This window comes from Acanthochromis polyacanthus, chromosome 16, assembly GCF_021347895.1.
Source record: "Acanthochromis polyacanthus isolate Apoly-LR-REF ecotype Palm Island chromosome 16, KAUST_Apoly_ChrSc, whole genome shotgun sequence".
Taxonomy (NCBI): Eukaryota; Metazoa; Chordata; class Actinopteri; family Pomacentridae; genus Acanthochromis; species Acanthochromis polyacanthus.
The window spans coordinates 11,883,101-11,907,185 of record NC_067128.1 but is presented as its reverse complement, the minus strand read 5'-3'; the positions used below and the strand labels follow the sequence as shown (position 1 = coordinate 11,907,185).

The window sequence follows — 24,085 nt, the reverse complement described above, 5'->3', positions numbered from 1 at the left end:
TCAGTTTGACCTACAGCTTTTTCTCTCTTGTTCTAAGGAGTCAGATTGATGGGAGGCGGAGCCAAAAATACCTGAGCAATGATGTCACTCTTCAGACTGTGAGCTTATCTGCAGGTGTGTGTTTCTTTACTTATTTGTTGAGGGTTGGGTGGGTGGAGTTAAAGTTTAAAAGCCTGAATATGTACATGTGTGCGAGTGTGTGAACTTTCTGCTATTTTCATTATTGTGAACTCCGCCCACTTGCTGGTAAACACACCTGAAGGTCAAACTCAGGGAACATTCAGCAGGTCTGTTTCAGGTTTTACATTGAAACTGTCAGAAATGTCTCAGAAATTATGCTCATGTCATATTCAAGACTGCAAAGCATGCAGGAAGTGTTTCTCTGCCGCCTTATAATACACACGTGGACAAAATTGTTGGTACCCCTCAGTTAAAGAAGGAAAAACCCACAATTCTCACTGAAATCACTTGAAACTCACAAAAGTAACAATAAATAAAAATTTATTGAAAATCAAATAATCAAAATCAGCCATCACTTTTGAATTGTTGATTAACATAATTATTTAAAAAAACAAACTAATGAAATAGGGCTGGACAAAAATGATGGTACCCATAACTTAATATTTTGTTGCACAACCTTTTGAGGCAATCACTGCAATTAAACGATTTCTGTATTTGTCAATGAGCGTTCTGCAGCTCTCAACAGGTATTTTGGCCCACTCCTCATGAGCAAACAGATCCAGTTGTCTCAGGTTTGATGGGTGTCTTCTCCAAATGGCATGTTTCAGCTCCTTCCACATATGTTCAATGGGATTCAGATCTGGGCTCATAGAAGGCCACTTTAGAATAGTCCAACGCTTTTCTCTCAGCCATTCTTGGGTGTTTTTAGCTGTGTGTTTTGGATCGTTGTCCTGTTGGAAGACCCATGACCTGCGACTGAGACCAAGCTTTCTGACACTAGGCAGCACATTTCTCTCCAGAATGCCTTGATAGTCTTCAGATTTCATCGTACCTTGCACACTTTCAAGACACCCTGTGCCAGATGCAGCAAAGCAGCCCCAAAACATTACTGAGCCTCCTCCATGTTTCACCGTAGGGACAGTGTTCTTTTCTTCGTATGCTTGGTTTTTGAGTCTATGAACATAGAGTTGATGTGCCTTACCAAAAAGCTTCAGTTTGGTCTCATCTGTCCAAAGGACATTCTCCCAGAAGCTTTGTGGCTTGTCAACATGCATTTTTGCAAATTCCAGTCTGGCTTTTTTATGAGTTTTTTTCAGCAGTGGTGTCCTCCTTGGTCGTCTCCCATGAAGTCCACTTTGGCTCAAACAACGACGAATGGTGCGATCTGACACTGATGTACCTTGGCCTTGGAGTTCACCTTTAATTTCTTTGGAGGTTGCTCTGGGCTCTTTGGATACAATTCCAACGATCCGTCTCTTCAATTTGTCATCAATTTTCCTCTTGCGGCCACGTCCAGGGAGGTTGGCTACTGGCCCCTTGAACTTCTGAATAATATGAGCCACTGTTGTCACAGGAACTTCAAGCTGTTTAGAGATGGTCTTATAGCCTTTACCTTTAAGATGTTTGTCTATAATTTTTTTTCGGATGTCCTGGGACAATTCTCTCCTTCGCTTTCTGTTGTCCATGTTCAGTGTGGTACACACCTTTTCACCAAACAGCAGGGTGACTACTTGTCTCCCTTTAAATAGGCAGACTGACTGATTATGAGTTTGGAAACACCTGTGATGTCAATTAAATGACACACCTGAGTTAATCATGTCACTCTGGTCAAATAGTTTTCAATCTTTTATAGAGGTACCATCATTTTTGTCCAGGCCTGTTTCATTAGTTTGTTTTTTAAAATAATTATGTTAATCAACAATTCAAAAGTAATGGCTGTTTTTGATGATTTAATTTTCAATAAATTTTTATTTATTGTTACTTTTGTGAGTTTCAAGTGATTTCAGTGAGAATTGTGGGTTTTTCCTTCTTTAACTGAGGGGTACCAACAATTTTGTCCACGTGTGTATGAGCTAACGGAGCCAAGCTGATTCGTTTGTTCAGAGTTGAGTTAAGTTCACCGACTCTGAGAAAGGAGTTCAGTTTGACTTGAAGTAGAATCAACAACAAACTGCAAAAAAAGGAAAAAAAAGTCTGCTAATATACTGGCAGAATTTGTTTGAACATTTTATTTACTGAGTTGAGTGAAGTACAGTCATTCAGTTCATTATTCCAGGAGTCAGTCCTGAAATTTGAAACTATAAAGTATCTCAAAATTTCAAAATGTTGTCATCAATCAGCAGAAACTTTCAGAGGCTTCAGTGTTTTTGCAGCACGTCCTCTTACATGTGAAGAAGCTTTGCACATCAATCAGACTTTTAAAATTTGTGTAATCATTAAAATGTGTTTTTTTTTCTAACCTCTAAGAGGTTGTGTCCTCTGTAGACAAAAATCGCCTGATTAGTTTTACAATTTTTCATTGTAAAACTAATCAGGCGATTTTTTTTTCACTTATTTACAGTCCAGTAAATAGAAACCACAGTGATCCAGGAGAATTACACAAACAGTTTTATTTATTTATGAATTAACTTCATCCAAAGTGCAATAAAGAGAGAAACCTAAAAGGAAAACAAAATTTGCTCACTCTCAGAATTTAATTGAATTCCTGTGAGTTTCCAGAGTATCGTTAGCAACAGTCAGATTATAGCATCCATGCATATTTTAGTTTGTGTCAGTGAAGCAGCTGTAATATTGCTCAGAAGCATCCTGATCAAATCAATGATCAGGTCTGAGTTATAGTCATCTTGGTTTATTACGTTAGTTTGTGTTGTATATATGTAGTTGCATATATGACGTGCTGTGGCTGCAGATCATTTCAGACCTGTTTCTCCTCATCAGTGTCTCTGTTTCACAGTTCCTTCTGTTTCTGCTGCTTCATCTTTGTTTGTCTGTAGTTGAGACAATTTGTTCAAAATCCACTTCACTCTGTGAAATTAAATGTGAAGATTTGCCTCCAAAAATAAGCTACAGCTTCAACATTAGCCATATTTTAAAAATGAACAAAAGTGGGACAAACTATTTGCTGAAGAAGACCGATGTGCCTGAAAGCTCCAGAAACTTATTTGTGGACTGTTTTTCAATGTGTCTTGTAGGTTTATATTGCAGGGGGAGGTGCTCTGGAGTTACATTAGTTATTTATTAGATTCATTCATGGGATAAAGTGAGTCGATCTAACTTACACTGAAGAAATATCTAATCGTATTTCCACACTATTGAATTGCACGTTTTAGCATTAAGCAGTTTTGTTGGTCTAATTTAATGGACTTGTGTTGAGTCAACATAATTTTTTAAGGTTGATTTAACTACATCCAAGGGTTAGTCTGACTTAGTTTAGTTAGATTGGAACAACTCATTCTATAGAATAAAAGTAACATTAGTAAATTAAGTAAATCCAACCCAACTATATGATCCAATTTAATTGCTTAATGCTTCACTATTTTAAAGTTAATTTTAGAGTTATTTTTAAGTGCAATTTGACATCTAGGATTTTATGGATTCATAAACTGATAAATGGAAGACCGAATCTTATAAACAGTGCTGTTTTGTGTAGTTAATTCAAAGTATAAAGTAATTTTCTCCTGTCTTTAGCTCCATCCTGATGAACAGTTTTCTTTCTTTGTTAGTTCAGGAGACAACAGGCTTGAAGGTGAGCAGCCACAGCTTCAGTACACATTCCCAGGTTTCAGCCTAAACACAGAAACTTTTAAGAGACTTTCAGCCTCTCAGTAAAAACTGCATTTAATGTTTCAAACATTCTTCCACCACTGATTCAAACCAGCAACCCTCCAGCTTTACAGTCAGGAAACAATCATCTGAATAATCTCAGAATCTGAGCTGCTCATCAGCAACAAGTGACAACTGCCGAGATTTTGACAACAAAAAGGCACCGCGGAGAAAAGAAGCCAGCAGAGGAAGAAGGCAGCTTCACTTATTACTGCTCTGCACCTTTTCGGACTAGTTCCATTCTCGGACCAAATGCAGCGTCTCTGGTTGGATCACTTGTCCCGGCTCAGGGTGAGCACAAAGGGCACCAGGGCTCCTCTGGCCTCCGCCGGGGAAGGCAGCACCTCCGGGATGAAGCCCTCCCGGTCCTCCCCCAACTCGAACTGCAGCGTCTGGCTCCGGTTCACGCAGTAGATCCGCTCCCCGAGCACCGTGCAGCGGAACGGCAGCGGGTTATCCAGTGGGAAGGACGCGCCGCCGAGCCACACCTTCACCACCGTGTTGTACTTGTACACGCTCACCCCGGCGCGCTCCCGGTCCACGTCGAAACGGTAAACGAGGCTCCGGTGCGCCACCATGTCCGTGGACCGCCGCCGGCTCTCGTTGAACGGACACTCCTCCCACTCGTCCCGCCGGGAGTCGTAGCGTAGCAGCCGGTAGAAGAGAGAGCCGCCGGACACGAAGAGCTCCCCGCCGCAGGAGGTCGCTTCGTGCGCAACGGCGAAGGACCCTTTGGGCAGCGGAGCCACCGGACTCCACCGGTCCGTGCGCGGGTCGTAGCGCTCCACCGTAAACAGGCACTCCCCGCCCACCGCGTACAGGTAGCCGTCCATGGAGACCAGGCGGAGCTGGCAGCGGGACTGACTGAGCGGCCGGATCTGGCTCCACTGGCCGGTCAGCGGATTGTAGCAGGACACCCGGTCCGACGCCTTGGAGCGGCCGTCCCCGTGCGCTCTGATGCCCCCCGCCACGAACAGGTAGTTGTACAAGGTGCACATCCCAGAGCCTTTAGCCGGGATCTCCTCCGGCAGGTTGGTCAGCACCTCCCACTGTCGGGTCTCCGGGTCCAGGCAGAACACCCGCCGGTGGTTGGAGTCGTCCGTGGCGGGCAGCAGCGGGCTCTGCGGCCGGCTGTTGTCTCGGCTCCCCCCGCGATCGCACACCTCGCTGGTCTCGGCCACCGCCAGCACCTTCCTCCCCTCCATCCTCCGGGCCAGGATGTCCTCCCTCTCCCCCGCCGTCAGCCGGCCGTACACGGCGGGGCTCCGCAGCACCTGCAGGTAGTGGTCGCTCATGTAGCGGTAGACCTGCTGCTTCACGCCCTCCGCGCCTTCTCGTTTGGCTTTTGTCAAAATCTCGTAGCAGTTTTCTGCGCTGATCTGTTGCGTCATGTCTGCAGCTGCTGAGCCGAGGTGTGAACAAAGATCCCCCGCGGACATTTGTGCCTCCTCACCGGCCTGCATTAGATCCACTGTGGGTCTGATCGATCCTGTCTGAGCCAATTGTGCGTCCGGAGATTCAGCCTCGTTTGGTTCCTCACTCGGCTGTAGACGCCCCGTTTTCTGCCTCCTTCTCCTTTATTCTCTCTGCTGTTACAAGTTTTTCTTCCTCCTCTTTACACACAGTCTCGATGCTCTTGTTTAACAAACGTCTCCTCCGGACCCTCCATCCTCCGCTGCTCCACTGGGGCGCGGCGGCTGCTCCGGGCGGGTTTCCCCTGCTGCTGTTCGGACACAAAGGCGTCCAGTGAGCGTCTCCTTCCTCCAACACTCTGGACTCTTGTCTCTGTGTTGACGCCCTTCTGGCTCGGCAGGCGGACGGAGGGAATCACGGCGGTGCGCCCCGCTGTCCTCTGCCGAGAACACTCTGAGGAACAATGGGTCTGCGCAGAACCACAATGAAGGTTCCTCAACCTTTTATGAGGCTCTGAGGAGAACACAGGGGAAGTCCGTTTATCCAGATTGACAGATATATTGTCTAAGAATCGGAGTTTAAGAACGTTCAGGTGCACATTTCCACATACAATAACCGCAACTTTATTCAGGGAGTGAAAGCTTCCTTCTGTTCTTTTTAAACAGAAAACGACACAAGAACACTCATTCAATTCACAGGAGTCTGTTCAGAACCACAAGAAAGAATCAAAATCCAATAAATTCCAACATGATCTTCATCCTCTGAGCTCCAGATCAATAATCCCATGTTGGAGGACACAAACCAAACACCTCAGTCACAATAAATATGAATCTAACAGTCTCCTTCCCTCTGATTCCACTGAACTGAGCACATCTGATCTTCTTACTTTTATAAAACTCCAGCCAGAATCACAAACCAGTGACTTTGAGTGATTGCTTGGCCTCAGTGAAACCTGTCAGAGCAGAAAGATTCATGTTTGTCAGTCTGAAGTCCAGATTAATGATGAAGCTTCAGTTCACTGAACCTGCTGCTCTCTGAGCTGTCCGTGGTGCTGATCCTGGACCAGGTCCTGGAGCTGCTTCTCCATCCAACAGAAGAGCAGCACAAACACATCATGGATCATAACCAGCAGTGGAGTTGGGTCATCACAGATCTCACGCTCTCTCTTCTCATTTTGCAGTGATGAAAATAATTTGAAAAATAACACGAGGCGTGATGAGGCGAAGGATCTCCTGTTGCTGTGGCAGCAGATGAGTCAGGATGTGAGACTCACTGCATCACATTCTCATGTTTTTGGCTCTCATGCTGTCCAAACAGGAGCAATGAAACAATAACATGGGTGATAGAAAATGAAGATTTCTATCCTATTAACAACCACATGGACAGTAAAGTAATAGAATCTCGCTCAACCACTCACAGAGATCTATCATCAAGAACTGAAACTGTAGAAAACACTACTGCAAAACCCACTGTTGCAAAAATACACCAGCCTACCTACCTGCCTGCCTGCCTGCCTACCTAGTTTATGTATTTATTCTTTACTTTTTCTACATTTGGGTCTTAGAGGGTTAAAGTAGAATTCATGGCAGAGCTGTTGGATCAAACTGAACAGGTGTTAAAAAATTCACTTTTATTAATAAATCAGTTATTAAAAACAGCCACATGTGCTGATGTGACAGAGACAATATGTAGAATGACAACAGAAAGAAGCAGATTAACAACCGAAGCAGACATTTTGGAAACTAAATCAGCTGCTTGATGGGATTTAAATGAGGTGGAAAGATGCGACTGTGAACTTCTCTTCAGTCTGAGTAAAAACCAAGAGGAGAAACATGAAGTCATTAGATTCTGCAGCAGATGGAGATTAAATCAAAGCTCTAACTGCAGGGTTGGACCGCAGGAGATCTGAATGATAATCAGATGGATTTATTATCAAACAGCTCCATCTGCTGTAGAAAACCCAGAATCACAGCTGCCTCTGCTGCACATTTTACATACAATGTGGGTGAACTGGAGTTTAACATCCTTCTGAGAATTTAATGTCACATAAACAGTTTAATATAACCCACCGAAAGACAAATTAATGAATGTTATAAATGTCTTCACTTTAGGCAACATTTAGGAGACTCAGACTGAGCTTCATGTTTTACTTTAGACGTGTCCTGTATTGTTTCCTCCTTATTACTGATTATTGATTATAGTGACAAATTTACAATAATTCCTAGACCTTGACAAGTTGTTTTCATCATAAAGTAAAAGTACTGTATTGTTCAGTTCCAGATGCCTGTCACTAAATATTTTGTGCTTTTGTAGACACTCTGTGATCTGTAAGCTGTAATGTGTAAATGATAAACTATTGTTGAAACTGAATTTTCAATGTTTTTCTTAGGAAATTTCAGGTCGGTCAAAATATTATACATTATCTGCCACATTTTTTCTTTGTCTTTTTTGTTAATATTTCAGTTTCCATCTTTTACTTAACTACTTAGATATTTTTTATTCTTATTTTATTTTCTTAACTTATTTATCTCGTGTTTAAAATAAGAAAGTCATCTGGTATTTCATTTCTTATCTTATCTTATCATAAAAAAATAGCTAATTATATGTAAATATTTTCAGAATGCACTTCTTTTGCATTAAAACAAAGGGAACAATTTGGAATTGTTATTTAGAGGCTTTATTCTGCGATTTTGCTGGTCTGGCTCACTTAAAATCAAATTGGGCCGCTGAACTAAAGAGTTTGACACCTTTGACTGAGATGAAGCACTGTGTCACCTCTTATAGTGTGTTTTCGCTACATGATAACTTCTAAAACTTCCCTCATATGTCTGCAGGTGGATTCACGGAGCTCTTCTGAGAACAACACCATCATCTGTCAGGGTGAGAAGCTTCATGTTTTCTCCTGCAGACACTTTTTAAATCTAAAGAAAGGGCTGGAGGCTGCTGGAAACTCAATGATGCTTTCAAGGATTTTCTGTTTCTTGCTTCTTTTCGGATTCTTAATTCTGACCGTTTTCGTTGAGCTTTAGCTGATCCTCTCCAGATTTTTAGAGTTATTTGTATGCTTCTATCTATCATGTTTTTGTGATGCTCAGTGCTACATTTTCGGAGCTGTTTGATACAGAAGGAAAACTCGGCATTCTCGGTTTCAGTGAATAATCTATGAGAGAAGTTTGTCAGATAGGAGAGGATTTACTCTGATTTAAGGGTCCTGCGATACGTTAAACTGTGACATATACATGTCATTTAGAAGACACGGAGTTTATTGACATTTAGATGTGACATGTGAGCATTAAAATGAGCCAAGGCCATAAGAAAACACTGAAATGGAAGATTTTGTTGCCAAAAGGAAACACAACACCTTTTGGAGAGCTGCACTATTAATAGAATATTTCTCACATTGTGATTTTTGCATCTGACAATTAAATGAACATGATTAATTGTGATACTGAGCCCATATAGATGAAATCGTTTGGTTGCTTCTTGGTCAAATCTGACATTAAAACATCTTATTTCACTATTTTCAAAGTAATTTTTTGGTCCATCTGCAGTTACTGAGCGGATACTAAAAGCTTCTTTGTGCACCATGACCCAACTGTCGTCTGTGTGTGAGGCATTCAGGAAACATCAGTAAATTGTTTATTGATATTCAGATGTTCAGTAATTATGGGGGTTTGGATACATTTTTTTTCATCTAGGAGAGACCCTGAATTCAGGTAGAAAAACGTTATTTTAAACCCTATTTTAATGCGGATTTGTACATTAGCAGAAATGTAGCACAGCGTGCTTATGACAAGGTGAAAGTGAAATAAACTATTTTAATCTCATGTGATTCTCATTTTGGCCAGAATCATGCAGATGCATAGAAATATTTCAGCTACAGAACAGATCTAAGCCAAAATCAGCAGCTGTGTCTGCAGTACGTTGCAGCCATCGACACCACAAGAGGCAACAAAACAAGTTTGTCAGATCATTTAAATTGGCATCACAGAGCTCTATTTGACAGTGCAACAGATTATCTGAATGTCATCCAAAGCAAGAAAATGAAATTAGATAAATAATAACTTGGATGTCTTTTCCAGTGATGCATCATGTGAGAAAGATTGTTAAAGGACATTTTTGCTGCTTTAACTTGAAGACTGAAACACATCAGCGAGACAAAAAGACTCAAAGAGACAAACCAGCTGCTGTCTTTACCTGCAGCTTATTGTGTGAATTCATTGGTTTGGACTCGCTGCTTCGGCTTGTTTTATTGTCATATTTAATTTCATAAACTTTGCAGCCAAAATAACAATTCATTCTTTAGTTCAGCACCTTTATCACGTAACATTATCACCAGATTTATTTAGGATTTTAGTGCATTTCACTCTGGATATATTTAAACTTTATTTCAGTAGCTTGCTTCATTAGTAATTTGACTTCTAATCCAGTAAAGTCTCTTGAAATAACTTAGATCAGCCTTTCCAGCGCTGTGTCCTGATATTATAAAAACAAATATATTACCACCAATATCTGAATTTATCAGTTTAACACAAAAAAATACATACAGAAGCTTCAAATTGAAGAGAACTGCAGAAATGTTCACTTGTCGATATTTTGCTTTTTTGCTTTCCCAAAAGTAAATTTTAAAAAAGAGAATGTAAACAGTAAAAGTAGTCAATTGAATTATTAAACATACTGTTGGTGAAAAATAAAATTGGATTAAATGAGTAATAATTAGCTGAGGAAGAATGATTTAGAGACTGGACGTCATTCAAACGTTCATCCAGCAGTTGCAGATGTTTCCCTGCAGGAGGCGACACAGCGCTGCGGAACACTTCAACATCAAACAGGCAGTAAATCAGAAATGTCACAGAATATGTTTCATTTTTAACTGACAGATTTAAAGTGATGAAGGAAACAACCCTCATCATCATCAGTCAGTCAACCGGTAAAACTCAGGTGACCGTAACAATAATGATCTGAGACAAAAGAACACGAGAAAAACTCTGGAGTGACAATAAAAGAATGAAAATATAAATAAAATAAAATGAAATAAAGCATATTCAAGGAAACAGAACAAAATGAAAACAATAAACCTAATTAGAAACGATAATTAAAGGCTGTGAAACACCAGCGTCTAACTGAGCCTTGAAGGAATATTGTTTCTCTTAAAATACATAAACATTAACAGCTGCCACATTAAACTTCCATCCATCCATTCTCTATACACCGCTTTATCCTCACTAGGGTCGCGGGGGTGCTGGAGTCTATCTCAGCTGACTCGGCCGAAGGCAGGGGACACCCTGGACAGGTCGCCAGTCTGTCACAGGGCTACATATACAGACACACAATCACACTCACATTCACACCTACGGACAATTTAGAGTAACAAATTAACCTCAGCATGTTTTTTGGACTGTGGGAGGAAGCCGGAGTGCCTGGAGAAAACCCACACATGCACAGGGAGAACATGCAAACTCCATGCAGAAAGATTCCAGGTCCACCCCAGGATTTGAACCGGGGATCTTCTTGCTGCAAGGCGAAAGTGCTAACCACTACTCCACTGTGCAGCCCCCACATTAAACTTACATTATTAAAACAAAAACAAACACTTTAACCAGTTTTTATGATAATAAATTAACATTAATCTTTATTAACAGCCTGAAACAAGACAAACACCCTGCAGGGTCTCTCTGATTTAACACTTTCACACAGTTTTTTTTTTTAATTTAGTGTTTAGATAATTTACTTCTCTTTTCTGCTGCTGCAGAGGTTCTGGTTTCTCAGGTGTGGAAGCTCTAAAGTTTCACTAAATCCTTCAAAGGAAACCACAGAACAATTGAGTGTTTCTAACCTGTAGAAACTCTGCTCTGTCAGAGTGGAGAAACTTAAAGAGTCCAGAATAGAAATCTATGGGAGATTCCTGAAATGCTAAAGATGATAAAAAGCGAATCGTCTGCTTTGTTACGGCCGAACAAGGAAACATCCAACCAATCATGTTGCTGCACTGATTATGAAAAGTGTGTAGCACAAGTGTTACCTGCAGGGAAAACACTTGTAAACCTTTTCCTGGGATAAACGCACCAAACTCTTGACTGGTGATGCTGCAGTTTCCATGTCCTGGTGTGTTTCTATGACTCTCTCCGCTCATTCAGACAGGAGCCTGGAGTCATTAGCCTGAAATATCAGCACGGAGTGATGTTGGACAGGACTGTTTTTGTTGCACCAGAATGAAATATATTAAACCATATTTTCCAGCCTTTTTCCAACTGGTTGCAATCTCATGAAAATGAACAACATTATTTAACTTTACACTTCAAACTTAATACAAAATTATTTTTCAGTCATTCATAAAAGCAACCACAGACATTCACAGGATTATTGAGATGTTCAGCAGTGTTATGGTTTCTATTCTGGATATTCTTCTGTTTTGTTGAAAACTGTAACACGATGAGAGATGTGAGCTCCGCCTGCGTGGCTCTTGTGTTGGATTTTAATATTCTCTTAGATGTTGTGCAAATAATCGATCAAAGCCTTACTTAATAGAGTCTGATCAGTTCATTAGAGATTCTGTAAACAGGCTGTTGATCTTCTTCTGAAACTTCCAGGTCGACTGAAGGACAAACTCCTGACAGACGAGCTGAGGGTGAAATGACGACCGACACGGAGTCTCCTGCGAGAGTCGACTGAGATCTGCAGGTAGAAACTCTCCATCAGACGACGATGCTGATCTGAGAACTGAACCCAGCTCCTCTGTCAGCCGTTTTAATCCACTTCATCTTGTAACAATTACACATTCTTACACTCACTTCTAGACATCAGAATCTGTGTTTTTTCTACCTAGATGAACATGAATCTGGTCAGACTGATATATTCTATGAATTTAATGTCTGTTTTTTTTGCACACAGCTGCTGAAACTTCTCATAAAGTGACAGTTATCAAAACCAGATCAGTCACAAAGTCAGCGCTGATCACAGTCAAGTGTTAGAGGTTGTTGCTGCACAAAGACTGTCATTATATCACAACAAATGACTACACGCCAATGAAATAAGATGGAACAATGAGCATCATTTCTCATTGAAGGCTGTGATTATAGCAGGGGTGTCAAACTCTGTTCCTGGAGGGCCACTGTCCTGCATGTTTTAGATGTTTCCCTCTTCCAACACACCTGATTCAAATGATCAGCTTATCATCAAGCTCAGCAGAAGCCTGATAACGAGCCTGATCATTTGAATCAGCTGTGTTGGAAGAGGGAAACATCTAAAACATGCAGGATAGTGGCCCTCCAGGAACGGAGTTTGACACCCCTGGATTATAGCTTTATTCAGTGCCTATTCCTTTTTTTAGCACCACTACATTATGCTCCATTCCACATGTTCTTTCTTTAGTTGATATTTCCGTTTCAGGTCATTTTTTATTTTCCGTACTAAAGTGAAGGTTGTTGCAGATGTTTGGTTCCTGTAACGTCGACATAGAAAACAGAACTGCAGGAACTAATGTCAACACTCAGACATTCACCACCTGTACTGATAGTGAAATTACTGGAAAAACAAACCTAAATGTTTTGATTCTGGCTTCGGAAATATGAATATTTTTGGTTTCTTTCCTCCTCTATGACTGCCAACTGAGTATCCAGAGGTTCATCTGTCTGCTGGACACCGTTCTGCCTCACCTGGTGCCGGCCTGGGACTCCAGCCTGGCAACCTTCAACCAGATCAAAAGCATAAAACAGTTCCTGCTGCTGTCGAAGCGGCGCTCTGCCCTCTTCACTCAGTGCCTGAAGGACTCGGAGACCAGTAAGCCGAACTTCATGCCTCGACTCTACACCAACAGACGTCTGGCCATGGAGCACTGAGACAATCCATCCCTGGACCCCAACTGCAAGAACGCCGTGTTGAACCAGGTCTATGAAGGTCTGAAACCGTCTGACAAGTTTGAGAAGACGTTTGATTACACTGTTGGGAAGAAACAAAAGATTTGAGGACGTCATCTTGGGATTCTGGAAACAATGATCGACATTTTTCACCATTATCTGACCAAACTAAGTCAGTCAGTCACTTTTCATACAAGTGAAATGCAACACAAAGTGCTTTACAGACAAAAGGAATAAAATGCAATAAAACACAAACAATCCCCGACATGATGATATAAATGAACGACTGAAGGAACTGAGGAAACACCAGGTGACAGCAGATGACATAAATGTTCTATTAAATAAATAACATGTGCATATATGATATGATATGACTTGATTTCTTTAATTTTGTGTCATGTACACAAGCGTGTCCAACCGTCATGGGTTTACAAGACACCAGTATGCTAACTTTAAGTCAATGCATCCAAAACACACATTATTCTTAGTTCTCAAACAAAACATGTTGGCTTTTATCCCAGGCCTGGCAAAGAAATTCGACCATGAAAAAGGTTCCTTTTCTAAATCAGAACTTTAGTTTTTCATGGTCATCCAAGCAAAAGAAATCCAAACAAACAGGACATCGTACTGAAAAGTACCTCTTTGTATACAGGACAGTAAAGCAGAAAATGAAGCTCATTCTCAGCTTCTCCTAAATAACACAGCAAACAAAGTCTGTCCTTCTCTGGTGAAGCATTAAACCTCCTCATCTCTAAAGCTAATGCTAATGTTCCTGAGCTTAACTGTGCACACAGAGATCTCTATGTTTTGCTGAAATTATACTTCACATAAGGTTCCTCACTGTATCCATCCTTTGCAACGAAATAAGTTTGTAATTTTGCTTTATACCAAATATCAACAGACCATTTTTCTCTGAAGTTGAGACACATGGAACTCCTCATCTCCTGGATATCACATAATAAGCTATTATGAAAAATAATTGCGTGGTTCAAATGAAATAAAGATTTTAGCTCATTAGCCCAGAGGTGATGATTGGAGATGCCCGAATTAAATGTTTGTTTTGTGATTCTCTGAATGGACATTTTCATCAGTCTATTCCAAAGGCAAAGCATTTGGAATTTATGTTTGAAGGTTTCTATCCCATATGTCCAGTAACGGCCAAAACTAAAGTAAATTTATAGGGTATATATGCACTGTATATATAATTAAGATGTAGATAGATAGGTGAAGGGCGAAATAGAAATCAAAATTCACAAAAACAGATTCAGAAAATAATAACAGTACATTGAATAGACTAAAGCATTTTAAAAAAGTGAATAAATAGAAAAATCAAGAAATATAAGATTCCTATGAAGATGATTAAATAAGTAAAATCAATCAAATCCATCAAAGCCTTAAATATGTACATCTCAAATTTGCCTTAGAAATAACTGACAATGAAAATCTTCATAGTTGCAGCAGCTCTGATAGAAAATATCAGACAGCTCTTATTGCTCTTGGGTTTGACTAATTCAGAGAAACTCAGAGAGTCATCCTCCTCTGAACTGTGGAAGTCTGCAGGATTCCCGCTGCATTCAGATCAGCTCAGAACTGCAGCTGCAGCTTTTTAACAGAACCAGCTGGAGAACAATGCTGCCAGAAACACTCAGCCACCTTGAACGTCTCTGCAGCTCAGCGCCGGAGTGGGACTCGTTTTCAGCCCTGGACTTTCATGCGTCAGACTGGCCCACTTTACATCACGACCTATTACGATTAAAATCATGTAATTCTAGCCTTGCATGTTAAGTCTACAATAGCGCACTGTTCTGCAAAGTCTTGTAATTCAGTGTGTTTTTCTAAAACATTTCCAATTCAGTGCAAGTAAGGGCTGCTTCACAATGTGGATTTATTCCAACATGAGTGCACATCTCCAACATTATTCTTTACAACAACATCAGAATCTATATTCTGTTCAAATAAGTGTTCAAGGATATCCAAACCTTAAAAATGAAATAAAAGAAGAAATAAAAATATTAAACTTAAAAAATAAAAATAAAATTGAAGGTGTTGCACTTTCTAATAACACTATCATCTCTTTTTCCTCTGCAAGGAAACCGTTCCATCACAACTTAAATTTCACAAATATGAGAACCTCAGTTGAAGGGCTAATCTCGACGTTCATGTTGATGTTTAGACACGTACCACCACCTAAGCACTGCAGGACAAACAACCCCCCAGTCTCCATGGCAACAGCAGTCCTTGACTCCAGCTGCCACCCTCAGTAGGACAAACTAAAACTGCTCAGGAGCGGTCCGAGGAACACGACAGAGCTGTTCACCAGGGTTCCACACTCCCCACATCCAGATATGATTGAACATCTGTGGGATGGTCCAGGATCAGCCTGGTCTAGGTAGGACCCACCCTGCAACCCACAGGACCCACAGGACATCCTCAGAGGTCCTGATGAACCACTGGGTCAGAGGAGTTTTAGCAGCATAAAGGGACCAACACAGTATTAGTCAGGCGGTCATAATGTTATACTATTATGTCATGCTGATTATATGATCAGTAAATGCTACTATCAATTATAACGTCCACATTGATCAGGAAAAAACGAAACTATCAGTTCATTCAGAAACTGTGGGGTTAAACCTCAAAACACAGACCTCAACAGCAGTTGGTTTTCAAAGCAGAACACCAGCCGGTTTTCACTAAAGAAGCTTTCAGAGCAACAATTAAATGACAGTTTTGTTCTCATTAAGTTCAGTGTCAGAGTCAGCCAAAAATAACGCATACACACATCAAAAAAAGAATTTTTAATATAAATATTTCATTTGTAAAAGTACTTCTGTACATTTAGATACCTCTTTCAAAGTTTGATCAAATCGTGATAACTGTGTCCTGTTGTACGATGTTTTCCCAACAGATGGCATTACCCTCATGAATGGAGCATCAACAAGAACACAACAGAAATGTCTGGAAGCCAGTGGCCTCCTCTTTGAGCACCTCTTGTAATTGTAGAGGCCAAAGATAACTTATTAATCTCATGGTGTCTGAATTAATTTGATATTGAAATATTTATGCAAGTTTTTCTTTTCCTGATGTGTGTAAACATTATTTTGGCTGACTCTGTATGATGGGTTTCTGACAGGTCACCAGTCAACATCTTTTTGTAATAATGACAAACATACCTGCATCCTACAGGAGTGATTTTCCTCATGTGCAGGTAAAGATGTGAGGAGTTTAGAGATGACAGGAGCAGGAGTCATCCTCACTAATTCAGCTTCCACCTAGAAACAGAAAGACCACAAACAAACACACTGACAGACTTTCAAATGTTCAACCTCACAGCCTCAAAATACCTGTTCAGGAAGCATTGTGTTTCTAAATTCTGCTGAAAGCATTGACAGACATTCTCTTACAAGGTTGTGTAAAAGCAGCCTGTCCTCTGAGCTACTGAGAAATCTTCCTGAACAAAGTTTCAAGTGTAAATCGGCTCAACAAAAACTAAAGCCTCAGTCAGAGATAACAGGTATCGCAAATTATAAACAACTTTCTTTGTTAACTCAGACTTTCTGCTTCAAACTCACATAAAAAGGGGAGTTTAACTGGTTAGGTGACTGAAAATGAATGGTTTGTGCAGTTCTAGATCCAAAAGTAGGAAGTCTCAACTCATGTTTTACTACAAATACATACAAAAGTTAACAAATATAATGGCTGGTTGTTAGTTTATTCACTGTTAATGTCACTTTATATACTGCATTGAACTTGAGCAGTGGAAGAGAGAAGGAATTTAATGAAATTATGGAGATTCAGAGAGGTAATGTTTCACAATGTTAAGGGTTTAATTCAAACCAGCTGAATGTTAAACTTCAGTAGAGCTGAACGGGTTTCAGTTAACCTTCAAGTAAATTAACTTTTTAAAAGCTAAAATACACAGCAGAGAAATACAGGTTGAGAAGTTCATTCTAATAATGACGGACAGGTGAGGCAGCAACTAACACAGGTGTTCAGCGGTAAGTTAGCCACCTGCGTTAATTAGCCCGCTAGCTAATTTAGCCGCTTAGCTAGCTAACACGTCTGGACCAACTGCTCAAACACGACAAAACAACTCTTCACAAGTCGCTGACTTAACATACAACAAAACAATGCTACTGGTTAGAAGTATTTATCTTCTTACCGTGTTTTACTCCCAAAACAAGGTGAACAGCAGCCAGAGATGCTACCAGACAAGCTGACCATAGATGTAGACAGAAGATTAGATAGGCTAGCGCACTGTCTTCTATACATATCTATGGCCTGACCTGTAGTCTATGCTAACGTTCCTTTTATTTTGTTTATTGTGTATTATACATATTTACAGTGAGTTTTAAATTGACATCATATACAGACAGTTCATTCCCATATCTTCATTCTTTCTTACACCTAACGTTCCATCCGCCTGGAGACTCGGATCAAAAAGTAACACCATTACCCATAATTCTAAGGGGCCGCCTCAGACGAAACTAATCCAGCCGCTCACACGAAAACTAAAGCAAATAAAAATGTCAAACCACCGTGGGGTGGTCAGGTTTTCCTGGGAGATTGTGTCGCACATGGAAATGTCTCCAAAAAATTTCAGGACACCATGAGTGAGACCAACATCCGGTCAGTTGACTATAAATATAGCTGGAATGTTGAGTGAATATTTGAGGCGGGTTTGACCAATCCCTTAGCTACTGGGTACAAAAAAAAAAAAAAAACAAAAAAAAAAACACCCAGTGGCTAATGTGAAGTCAAATCTGTGCCTCACCATTTTTTTAGATTTGTTTCTATATTTTTATTTTTTTTAAATATATATTTACATCCAGCGGATCTGACTGTTTCTGAAATGGAGCTCAATCACTGTTTGAAAATGCTTCATGAAATCACCACAATAACAACCTTTTCTATTTATACACTTTTTTTGGATCTCATCACACATCACTCACACTTTTGGAAGCACATCAATTTTGCTCATTCTGTCCGTGACGGTGGATCACACGCTGACACTTCAGCTCCAGCATCTTCCACAGTCCCACAGTCCCTTGTCCTGCCTTCAACAGCTCCACTTGTGTTTGTCATTAACTGGGTGCAGATTTACTTTTGTTACAGTGCAAATGATCTGCTGATGGATCATTTTCACTGGAACAAAAGTTAAATCTGTGGAATAAATGCACCTCCAAACATGTGGAAACATCAAGTCAAATGCCCAGATTTCAAGAATGCATTCGTACAGGAGGACACCGTCTACAGGACGTAGTTTTTCACAAATGAAAATTCCATCATTCTTTCTTAAATGGCATGTTTTAAGGTTTCAATTACTATGAATAAAATATTTTTCTTCTATCACTCTTGGTTTTATTGGATTGTTAAAAGTTCCTGTTTTTTGTGTCACCCTGTATATCCAAATGAGTTCAGTGTATTTACATTTTATAGAAGATTTGATTTCTTAATCTCAATACTGCAGGGTCTGACCCTAAATATTATAATGTAAATTTAAATAATATTTAGTGCAGAGTCATAAACTTTAATCAGCTAAACTTACATAACAATATCATTGCACAATCTTAACCTGAACATTCACGTTACTGAGGTAAATTTGCATAAATCATGATATTCTTAACTGGAATATTTCTGACAATCTTTCTGTATTGTGCTGATAAACAACAATAACCCGACTTTCAGATCATATTTATTGTCTGTCATCGTGAGATTAAATTCCTCCACATTCTGGAACTTTGACTGCGGCAGCTGCAGGAATAAATCAAAATAAAATCTGTTCATTTCCACATTATGCACACTTATTTATTCTTAATATCTCAGACTGAATGGTAGCTGTCAGTAAAAACAAAGTCATCTGCTGGACTGCATCCCAAAATGAAACATGGACTGAATTTAACATCCATGTATCCATGGCAACGCTAAAGTTTCTGCTTCTTACCAAAGTTCACAACACAAGTAAAGATTTTTTTTCATGTAAAACTTCAGGGATGACTGCTAACCCAAAGTATTCTGATCAGTACTTCATGATCAATATCAGGACAGATGTTACAACTCCAGCTGTTCCACCAGACTGCAGTTATTCACAGAGAAATTAAAACATCACATTCCTCATAAAAATTAAATGGGACTTTTATTAATAAAGTGTTGGTGAAAAAACAGTGTAATTAAATGAGATGTGAGACTTCCACAGCATGGATCACCATCAGCTGGATCTGCTGTAGATTCAGAGCTGAATGTCAGAATGAAGTGAGCTAGAAAAGCTGCTTTGAGCTGCAACCTTACGGTCTGACAACCCAACACCGTCACACTTTTCATCTGCTTGTTTTGCTCCAACATGCTGTGAAGTTCAGGTTTTACCTGAATCAATACAGAGATTCTGTTTCCAACCAAGACTGGGATAAAAATTAGAATGTTATGAGGTTATTAATGCAACTAAATCCTGTCAGATGGAAGGATTTACTACTAAGTTCTAGTTCCAGTTTCAGTTGGAGCACATTGCATTCACAAAGAAAAACAGCGATACCTTCATAGCAACATTTAATAATCCTAAAGCTTCCCTGTTGGCTCATTGGCGAAGTTTGTTCCTGAGCATCTGAACCTTGAATCCAGTCAGAGGATCATCTTCAGTTAAAGAACTTCAAGACCTTCCATCAGCTGGACCAGATGTGGCATCACCTCCCTCTGAACATCTGGATGACCGGAGAAAAGACAGCTATCAAACACAGATCACACAAATACAATTTATTCACTTTCATCATTTTATAAAAGTAGCATGAACTTTATTAAAACTGGACAACATCAGTAATGAAAGTAAATGTTTTTATCTCTTCCTATTCCCTGTCAATTGTGGGCTTTGTGTATTTTCTGTCTTTTAATGATAAAAAATAAAATGGGTCACTACTCCACACCACCTTTGCTCTTCGTGTTTTTCATCTTTCAAACCACAGACACATATGTTTCAAACACCTCCGACCGTGTGCACGGACGTGTTACGTCACGGTGCGTCTGCAACAACAACAAAAAAAAAAAAAAAATCAAACAAAAAAGAGCTGCCAATGGAGGCGGCCCCAGGAACAGCGGCAGCAGCAGAATGATCAATCCAGTGGCATGACTGAACACCGGCCCTCGCAGCCCAAACATCAGACCGAGCCACCAGGAATTGTCCCGGTCCTCCCGATCAGCCACTCTGGGCCTGGGCTTGAGAAAGGCCTGTAATTTCTAAATATTGAAAATAAGGCTCAGATGATGCACAGAAGACCAGCAGGTGGGCTGGTCAGTCTGTGATGGAGCAGATGGAGGTGGTGTCATTACAGGAGTGTCAAATCAGCCTCCAAGTTTGGAGGTTGAATTAAAATAAACTTAAAGACACCACCAACTCGTTTACTAGACAAAGCAACATTTATACTCTGTAGTGGGGAGACTTTCATTCAAATATCTTTTTGAAAATACCCATTTCAAATAAACCAGTCAGGTGCCGACTAAGCTGAAGAAACAAATCATTTGTCAGTTAAGCATCAACAGACATCGATCACGTTTTTGTTCCACAGACTGCTTGGTGATTTATGTGCTGCAGTGGCAGGTCAGTGGCATTGCTCAGTGCAAAGATCAGACAGAGTCTTAAACAGTGGCGGCTGGTGATAAAATATTCTGGGGGGGCGCACTGGCAGACGGGCATTACAACACAACAAAACAATTACTTGAACATCAATTTTGCTCTCCTCTCCTTCAGGCCAGCAAATTTATCAATGACTTTCTGATTGAAATCTGTCATTTCACAAACAAGTCTCTTTTCCATGGAGAGCATGGCCAAGGCATTCAGCCTTTCCTGGGTCATGGTGTTTCTGAGAAAAGTTTTCACTCTTTTCAAGGTTGAGAAACACCTCTCTGCTTCAGCTGTGGTCATGGGTGTGGTGATCAGGATCCTTAAAAGATTGACAGTTTCTGAAAAGACAACTTCAAGATTGTTCTCCATAAACAGCTGGAATAGGTCCAGTGCACCACAGCAGGCTCTGAACTCTACTTTGCTGGAGATGAGACCGCGTTCTGTCTTCAGCTTGCTTCCATTCGGCATCGGGTAGGCCTTCAAAGTGCGTTGCGGTGCCTCTTCAGGAAATGACCGTGATGTTCTTCAAACCTGTCCCCCGCAACGAGGTTGCACAGACGAGATGGTCGGTGAAGGAGAAGCGCTCCTTGGTGTGTCCCAGAATGGTCTTGCAGATCTACAGAGAGAAGGATACAAAACATATAGAGAAAAATAGATATGAAATGAATATACTTTTGTTGACACTGCTACCCTCTGTTGCTGCATGTTTTGGAAAAATATCTTGCTATTATTGACTACTGCAATTGTGACGTGATTTTTAATATTTTTGAATAATTTTCATTAAACAGATTGTGATTAGATGATCTCTGCAACATGACAATGACATGTTTAAATGCCATATTTCAAAACACATTTCTCCTCTAACAAACATTACAACCTCCAATGAGATTTCTACAACATAAACTCACCTCTTCTGCAACCCTTTGACGATCCTCTGAACTGAGTGCCCGACGCCTCTTTGCTGTCGGACAGCCACTTCTTTGCTCACCCATGGAATGGAGAGAATTTCTGTGAAGGAGAAGGAGAAGTCATAATAATAACCAAAAAGGGGAAAAGACATCATGTTGAAAAATGTGATGATCATATTACTGACAGGAATACTTATTACCTGATGTTTTCCATGTCCTGTTCAAACTGCTGGATGCTCACTTTGATGTGGACTGCATCTATGTTCTTCTTCTGGAGCTTGGCATAGAGGAGGTCCACATGTGGCACGATGTGGTGAAAAAGTTCCAGAAAGAACTTAAAGTCCTGATGTTCCAGCAGCATGGCCATGGCTCCTGCCTCTCTGATGGTACTGGCATCAAAGTCACCTGAGTCTCGATGTTCTCCAAACACTGAATGAGATCCTCTCTGTGCTCAAACAGTGTTGATGGCTCGGCTATGAAAGTTCATCTGACATTGCTGGATGTTGGCAGTCTATGGGCCACCGTTTTATCAAGAACAGCTGTACGCTTGGGTGATCTGGAAAAAAGCTGGCAAATCCACCCAGGTCACAAAAAAAATTCTTACCTTGGAAATGTGAGAGGTGGCCTGCTGCATGATCAGGTTGAGTTGGTGTACATAGCAGTGGATATAGTGGGCATTTGGGTACACATCTTTGATTTTCCTCTGAACACCTGCAGTGGCACCCCTCATCACACTGGCTCCATCATACGCCTGGCAGATTAGCTTGCTTTTCTGATCCTCAGGAATGATGGCAGCAAGACGCTCCGTTAATGCAGCAGCAATGGACTCAGACGTAGCTGACTGCAGAGGAATGAATTCAAAAAATCTTTCCTGCACACTGTGTTTGTCATCAATGTAGCGTAGAACAAGCACAAGTTGTGACTGTGTTGAAATATCTGTTGTCTCATCTGCCTAGATTGACACAAAACACTCTTTTGGGCTTCTTTAATCATTTGCTCCCTTGCAACAGACAGTTGTAACCCTAACCCAGGAGCTCATTTTGGACAGTTTTTGAAGTACCCTTAAATCACTGGCAGTTTCAAGGTGCTCTTTCAAAGCTCCATCCAGAGAGGCAACAAAATCCACCAACCCACGAAATATCCCAGGGTTAACAGAGCTCTCACTCTCATCATGGCCACGTAAAGCCAACTCAAGGCCCCACAAAATTTCACACAGTCTATTATCCTGGACAGTATATGACGATTTTTTGTCACCTCTTCATTGTGCCTTCTAATGCCAATTCTGTAGCCCTCATCTAGTTGTTCAGCAATGCTAACACGGCCAAAAAACTGTAGCTTCATGCTGTTGTCAAGGTGGCTACGGCTACCTTCATGCCGTTTGCATTTTCCAGAGAGATGTTTCAGGTCTCTGACCCCCGTTGTTGTCCACAGAACTTCAGCGCCAACACTTTGAAAAAGCAAGCAGGGAAAGCAATACAGAGCATTGCTAACTTCACATCCAGCTAGCCAGCTGTGTTTAGCATAACACAGGCGGGAGAAGCCCTGGGTGTAACTCCTCCGTCCACGGTCATTTGCCTGCTGCTAGATTTGTAAATCAGGTTGCTCCGGTCCTAGCTTCTTTATCCTTTTTTTTCCACCAGCGAACGCCTCGTAAAAGGATTATTTCGTAAAGAAACAACCGAATTTTCTTTTGCTGCCGCCATCATCTTCTGTCTTGTTGTTGTGGTCTGTCTGTCTCTCTCCGTAGTCCGTATGTGTCTGTGTACGCTGCCAGGGGCGACTTTGATTGACAGGTATCATGAATCAATCAGATCAGATGAAAAATGACCACCCAAACGCGCTGATTCGCCAGGGACGCAGAGAGCTGCGCCCGGAGAACAATCTTTAAGTAACCAATTAGAGACCAGTATTAAGTCACACGAAAGCCAAAAGTTTCAGAATGTACATGCACGCTCATTTTGCAGGTGCCCCTCGCTATTGAAAGGTGTAAAACAACCCCGAAAAAAAACCCCAATATGGAATGGAAAGGCTTAAAAAATAAAAATGAGACCCATTGTATGAGTGAACACTTTGCAGATGTGTTAATTACTTTAAATACGTATTTATGTTTACTGTATCTTGATGGGGGCGGCACCCGAGCCGCCACTGCCCGCTAGCTAACGCGTCTGGACCAACTGCTCAAACACGACAAAACACAACTCTTCACAAGTCGCTGACTTAACATACAACAAAACAATGCTACTGGTTAAAAGTATTTATCTTCTTACCGTGTTTTACTCCAAAAACAAGGTGATCAGCAGCCAGAGATGCTACCAGACAAGCTGACCATAGATGTAGACAGAAGATTAGATAGGCTAGCGCACTGTCTTCTATACATATCTATGGCCTGACCTGTAGTCTATGCTAACGTTCCTTTTTTTGTTTATTGTGTATTACACATATGTACAGTGAGTTTTAAATTTACATAATATACAGACAGTTCATTCCGATATTTTCATTCTTTTGTTACAGCTAACGTT

General features: G+C 40.7%; 2 protein-coding genes and 1 long non-coding RNA gene across 4 annotated transcripts in view; 1 reads left to right on the top strand and 2 right to left on the bottom strand.

Annotated features, from left to right (window-relative positions):
• The window catches only part of LOC127537670 (uncharacterized), a 122,116-nt gene extending 120,623 nt beyond the window's left edge, over nt 1-1,493 (bottom strand). The window contains exon 1 of the long non-coding RNA XR_007947459.1: nt 1,013-1,493. This is a non-coding gene — a long non-coding RNA (uncharacterized LOC127537670). The remainder of the gene's footprint in view (nt 1-1,012) is intronic.
• LOC110968090 (C-C chemokine receptor type 6-like) overlaps nt 1-13,418 on the top strand; it is a 29,180-nt gene extending 15,762 nt beyond the window's left edge. Inside the window, exons 7-10 of one of the 2 annotated variants that reach the window (XM_051960596.1) lie at nt 38-114; nt 8,031-8,076; nt 11,787-11,877; nt 12,816-13,418. The gene's annotated coding sequence lies outside the window, so the exon portion shown is untranslated. Of the gene's footprint in view, nt 1-37; nt 115-8,030; nt 8,077-11,786; nt 11,878-12,808 lie in introns of both variants that reach the window. The other variant, XM_051960595.1, reaches the window with a different exon arrangement.
• Nucleotides 2,546-6,281, bottom strand: LOC110968089 (kelch repeat and BTB domain-containing protein 11-like). Its single transcript, XM_022217903.2, has one exon. The coding sequence runs from the start codon at nt 5,244-5,246 to the stop codon at nt 4,056-4,058; it is 1,191 nt and encodes a 396-aa protein (XP_022073595.1). The 5' UTR covers nt 5,247-6,281; the 3' UTR covers nt 2,546-4,055.
• Nucleotides 13,419-24,085: the final 10,667 nt, after the last annotated feature.

Coding starts and splice junctions, on each gene's coding strand:
- LOC110968089 (XM_022217903.2), bottom strand. CDS start 5,246: ATGCAGGCCGGTGAGGAGGCACAAATGTCCGCGGGGGATCTTTGTTCA.